Source organism: Rutidosis leptorrhynchoides, chromosome 11 (genome assembly GCF_046630445.1).
Source record: "Rutidosis leptorrhynchoides isolate AG116_Rl617_1_P2 chromosome 11, CSIRO_AGI_Rlap_v1, whole genome shotgun sequence".
Taxonomy (NCBI): domain Eukaryota; kingdom Viridiplantae; phylum Streptophyta; class Magnoliopsida; order Asterales; family Asteraceae; genus Rutidosis; species Rutidosis leptorrhynchoides.
In genome coordinates this window covers 212,418,221-212,424,653 of record NC_092343.1, presented here as the reverse complement: position 1 = coordinate 212,424,653, position 6,433 = coordinate 212,418,221, and the positions used below count along the sequence as shown (strand labels likewise).

Genomic DNA, 6,433 nt, shown 5'->3' with positions numbered 1-6,433 from the left:
GTACCATATAAGACTAGTCAAGTATGGGAAGATTTAAGGGTAGTACACCAGTTGGTTCCTTGGCACCAGGTCATATTGTTTCCACAAGCTAACCCAAAACATGCTTTTATTCTATGGCTTATAAATCTGGACATGTTAACCACACAGGATAAATTGGCGAAATGGTACCCAAATTTGACATTTAAATGTGAACTTTGTGGTAATTGTGAGGACTCAGTTAAACACTTGTTCTTTGAATGTGATTTTTCAAGATGGTGTGGATTGAACTTAAAAAGAAGCTTCTTTTCAAAGGATTACCTGGAGATATTCAGGGCATCATCAACACTCTTGCTCGATATCCATTTCGAAACCAAATTTGGGATGTCATCAATAGAATCACAATTGCTGCTGCTACTTATTATTTATGGCAGGAAAGAAATTACAGAGTATTCAAGGGAAATAGGAGGAATGAAAAGGAAGTATTGATGATTGTTGAAGATGGTATACGAATGAAATTGGCATATTTAATGGTGAAGAATTCGATTCAAGTCAAGAAAGCGGCTAGAATTTGGGGCATGCAGTTTGAAATGGGTCGATTGAGACTGGGTAATGGAGCATCAAATTGATTTGGTGTTCATGTATTTTCAAATTCGTTGAACAGTAGATGAACTAGGTATTGATGTATTGTATGTTTGTTAGCGGGTTACGGGTATGCCCTAACTCTGTAATATTTTTTGGTTTTTAATAAAATCAACTTTACAAAAAAAAAAGTTAATACTTGCTAGTATTTTTTTTAGAAATGCAAAATTACAATCTAACACACGACAACAGGGGCGGACCTCTATGTGTATGAGAAGGGTAGCACTTGCCACCACTCAAAAAAGCCCATCTAGTGTTAACAAATTTGGGTTTCTGAACAGTGCAACCAGAAAATTTTTGTTGTGCTACTTTCAGCCCATTTAAAAGAAACAATTAGCCCAACAGTCTTATAAACCGATGAACTCAATTGTACGTGTTAATACTCGTCACTCATCAATCGTCATTCATACCGCATCATCTGTTCGCCTTCGTCATCCGCTCGTCCGTTAAATTCCAACTCTAAGACCAGGTATTATATTATAATCTTCTTATAATTATTATGTAGTATTTAAAGACTATAAGCTTTACAAATTATTGATTTTATGCTATCTATTTAACTATTTTATTCCAATAATTTTAGGGTTTAAAATTTATATGCCTGTCTCAGATGAACATGCTTTTTGTGTCAAGAATCCAACTTGGAGTTGAAAATTGACCATCATGATTTATCGTATTGATACATGTAACTGTAAATGTTAAGTTAGTTGACTCTATGAACTAATATAACATCCTTTTTACTTCATTTCTTCAGATTGCAATTATCTGCACATATGATTTAATGTTGTATCGTATGAGTGTCTAATTTATGCTTCCAAGTTTCACTCTTTCCTGGATTTTGGTTTATGCTCGTCATCATAAATGTGTATAATATATTAATATGTACTGAATGTATATATTATAAGTTATAATTAATATACAAATTTTGTATTTGTGTGGATAAAAATTGTAAAGGTTTTTATAGGGGATGACACGTACATGCTAGCAAGTTTCGGGTAAACGGGGGAAAGAAGCTTGATATGAAGGGTGCTTTAAAGAAAAAAAGGCAAGTTAAAAAAAAGAGTTTAAAGGTTGGAGAGTTTTATTTTCACGACTCTACTGATGAAGATGAAGTCGGGGTTGCTTCTCGTGGGAAACCAAAAGATACACATATCTTAGAGAATTGTAAGTGGAAGCGCTTGGGTTCAGGGTCGGAAAGGGTGTTAGATGGTGAAGGTTTTTTTTTTGACGAATTTAGGAATGGCGGTTTGAATTCGGATGGGGTCGGAATTGAATCAACGTTTGCGTTTAAAGCTAAGGTGGTTTATGGTTTCAACAACAAAAACGTTAATGCTTGATTTGTAGGGCATTGGTTCGCTTTTGTTTAGATATTTGCTTAGTTTCGTTTTCTTTGTTTGTATTTTCATTTGGTTCGTTTATTGGTTGTCTTGTATAGGTTTATGTTTGTTGTCTTCGAGCCTCGGTCGTGGATGTTAGTTATGTTTCTTTGTTTTCTTGTCTCTCTTCGAGATCAAGTTTTGTTATAAAGTTTTCGTTTCTTTGCCAAAAAAAAAAAAGTTATAATTAATAAAATTTTACTTTTAAAAAAATTAATATATTATTATTATTATATTATTATTATTATTAAGTGCTACCACTCAATGGGATGTCTAGATCCGCCACTAACGACAACCACAAATATTTACCTCTTACGGCCTCAAGTGAGGCCTAAATTCCCCAACCTTTTGGTTGGAGGGGCTCTCTCATATGGCTTGGCCAAGGGCCCTTTGGTTCTAAGATGCTTTAATAGATGCTTTTAAGTGTAGAATACTTTTATTTCAAAAACAACAACAACAAAAAAAAAAAAAAAAAAAAAAAAAAAACCACGAAGAGTTACGAACTTGCCAAGTGTGGTTATATTTTCAGTTCAGATATACAAAAACTTACCTGTCTTCTTCCTCCTAATAAAGTATGTCATAAATACATAATACTAAACATTTCTGCAGCAGTGAAAAGTGAATTAGGCTGATTAAAAGATGAAGGGTCTTGCAAGATCTTTGATTTTCGAGTAGCTACTTTTTATGTTTCGAAAGGATGTGTCACTTATGCTCAGTGAGGGAATACTTAATATTGGCCCGCTGTCTCTAGTTGATGAAAATGCCCATTGTTGTCATCGCAACATGTGATCAATGTTTGAGGTTATTTTCATCATATAAAATTGTTAGGTATTGTTTGACACGCCTTTTAAGCTAAAACTGAGTATGATCATTTTTGAAGTAGTATATATAAATCATTGAGACACTAATTTTTGTATAAAAGGTGTTTCAGGTTAACTTATTGGCCCCAACCCATTTAAAAATTACTACTCGGATGTTTTAGTTCCAACCCATGTGGATCCTTCACACAAACCCGAACCATATTGCCACCTCTGTTGTTGAATTGAATTTCAATTTATTGAACAATAAACAACGATCAATTATTTAACAATTCAGCTTCTTTAGTATACTCTAGTCCTTCCTTTCCAAGATCATTACCAGATGCACCTCCAGGTTTTCCTAATAAGCCTTCATATCCCAAGATGTAATAAAAAAACATTTGAAGACTCAAGAAGAAGAATGTGATAAGATTCAGCTCAACAAACACACTAAGAAAGTACACTAATATATGGCTCTTAGTGTAACCATTGTCTTTGTTTTCTAATATAGAAAAAGTACACTAAGTGGCCAAGAAGACTTTAATCATAAGTCCCAAATTTTGATGTTCAAACTCAAGGTTTACAAGCTACTATAAGTAGGTAACCAACAATTTTATCTAAAAAATAGCACTAAGTAAAGATGTTGAGATGATGAGAAATAATAATGAGTGTAAATATACCAAAGTAATATTAGAAATTAGCACTTGTAGGAGTATGATTATAACTCGTCTTTCTTATTCTTATGATCATCATTTGAGTGTGCTTGACCTTCATTATTGTTGTTTTTGTTGTTGTAGTCATTATTAGCATGAAGCTCTGTAAAAACATCGTCGAATGGAGGATCTCCTGGTCTTCTAAAAAGGCGATCCCCAATCTTAATCTCGTATGCTTCGGGTTGACTTAGTATAAATTCTTTTAACTGATCAATCAAAACACAAATCGACCTATGATCATAGATTTAAATATAGCATAATATAAAAGATGGTATGTTCTCAAGATTTTTAGTCAAGTGACTGATCATTTGTTTATTCATTCTTTCTGTCTAACCAAAAAAAAAATAAAAAATAAAAATGACTAGTATTCAACAATTCTTGACTTAAGTCATGTTTGGAACATGTCTTATAAAATATCAAAAGATCATGTTTTGAGCATGATCTTATAAAATATCACATGAACATGGTTGTGCAACTACACCACATGTGTGTTTGGTCAACAAATTATTATTGAGTCATTGACTTTTTCCAGTTTTTAAAATTGCTAAGTTCAGTTTTGTTGCAAAGTACCAATGCTACTTATAAATATAACAAAAGCTGCAATAATTTGCAAAGTGAGTCCTTTTTGGACAACTTGTAAAAACATAAATGGAAAGGAAAAGACTCTTGACATGGTAGTATGAGTTATACTACATTACTGTATAATGCATTAATCAATATGCTTGATTTCAAATGAGTGGCCCTTAATTGAATCATCATACTCTATAGAACAGAGTTTAGTATTTTAAGATTTAAATTTCTATACTGACGACCAACATCATATATTGTTCTGTGAGGGGCGTGCACAAGTGTGTTCTTATATTATTTCAACGATGAACTTAAGCAATTGTTGGGGAATAAAATGAAAAAATAAAATAGTTTGCAGCGTTATTTAGAACAAACCTCTAAAGTGTCTTGACCTTTTTCAAGAGTGAACATGATTGTGCTCACATCAACACCCATAAATTTGACTTCTATGGATCCTGTTCTGGCAATTTTGCTCCATTTCATTGCGATATTTGTTATCATATCCTGAAAGTTACATTAAAGATGATCTATTATCCCATTTTTAGTTCACCAAAATGGCATATTAGTTAATTATATGACAGTAACAAAACTCCATATCCTAATTCTACCCAAGCATATTAACCGGAGAGTTCTAAATTAGTAATAGGCCCTTGCTGCATTTGTTCCAGTATGATCAGACCATGTTTACATGAGCTAACAGTGGGCTGAAATGGCGAAATTAAATCATACAAGAAGACATAACAAATGTGGTTGTATATGAACTAATTATTCATATATACATGTATAAATGCAGAGCTACATTTTGACCTTTTTAGGTCAACATTAATCAATTCAAATTTCAATAAATTAACCCTAATCAACAAATCATAATAAAAATGCACTTAACCAAATTATCAATTATCACATAGAATGCCCAATTAAGTTACCGTAGTTCGACTAATACCTAACCAATTATGCTACAGATAAATCAACTGCAAACCTACATTTGCTTTTTAAAGTCAATTACAATTAATCAAAACATAAATTACGTTTAACTTAAATCAATGAATAATAAAACAGAAAGCAAAATTGATTTACCGTAGTTCGACGAACGCCTAAACGAAGCTTAACGAAACCAAACGACGGACCAGATTGTCGTTTCATCATTTCATCTTGCATCTGAGCTAAATTCATATCGGAGAAATCATCCGGTGGCGGATCAAACGTATCTTCCGTCACTTTCTTCTTCTTTTGTCCCCATTCCTTCCACGCTTCATCTTCTTCATCATCCACTACGTCATCCAGTTCATCAGGTATGTGAATCCCGCTAAAAACGACGACGTATTGGAATACGATCAGAATTAGAAAAATTAGTAAGAGACGAATGTTGATCGCCGATTTGATCTCCATTGATTTTGTTCAGTGTTTGTGTATGTATGGATGTGTATGTGAGTACATATATACGTGTATCACTATTAATGATGGTCAATGGATAGGATACGGATCGGGTGAGGCTGTATCATATCCATATCCATTTATTTTTTTACTTTTCATCCATTCATATTCATATCCGTCGGGTGAAGCGGGTTAATGGATAATTATCCATATCCGTTTAAATTTATTTTATTTTTAACAATTATAAGCGGTGGTTCACTATATACAATCAAAAGTAATATTTTTAATAGTTTATGCGATCGAAAGTCACATTTTACTAATCTATATAACAAATATTCAATAGATAACCTATTAAACGTGAAAAGATATCGACATGTAAGTTTCTTACTTTTAGTTACATGGAATCACATTTGAACCACCAAAGTACGATAAATACATTTGATTATTTAAACAAAACAAATTATAAGAAGCAAGTTATATTTTTAGAGAAAATATAAAGAAAGATGAATATGAATATAATTAATGAAATATCACTACATAAATGATACTAATTTGAGTGATAAATTTATATATTTAGTTATTTCGGGTGAAAGCGGGTTCATCCATGGATGAAATTTTTTCATCCACATCCATATCCATATCCATTTAGATCGTCCATATCCACGAATAATCGGGTGGATCGGATGGATATCCACTGGATCGGGTATCCATTGCCATCCCTAATCACTATATACATTAAAAGAGAGTCTCGATTAGCTAATAAATGTTTTCAAAATCCCTTTAATTACCATTAGATTATAAAATTACATTATAATACCCCTTGATCCAACGGTCCTTAATCATCCACTAAAAAAATTAGCTAATAAATCAATTTTAGATTCTTCAAGTGGCTAAAATACCCTTTAATTATAAAACATACGGGAGAAATTAACAAAGAAAGGGGTTAATCAAGTTATATTCATTCACGTTAGAGAAAACAGAACCCTACTTC

At 32.5% G+C, this 6,433-nt stretch overlaps 1 protein-coding gene across 1 annotated transcript; it reads right to left on the bottom strand.

Annotated features, from left to right (window-relative positions):
* Positions 1 to 3,131: 3,131 nt before the first annotated feature.
* Positions 3,132 to 5,461, bottom strand: LOC139877735 (uncharacterized). Its single transcript, XM_071865157.1, has 3 exons — positions 5,146 to 5,461; positions 4,444 to 4,572; positions 3,132 to 3,707 (listed from the first exon to the last, which is right to left on the bottom strand). Exons 1-3 carry the CDS (start codon positions 5,455 to 5,457, stop codon positions 3,507 to 3,509), a joined length of 642 nt encoding a protein of 213 aa, XP_071721258.1. The 5' UTR covers positions 5,458 to 5,461; the 3' UTR covers positions 3,132 to 3,506.
* Positions 5,462 to 6,433: the final 972 nt, after the last annotated feature.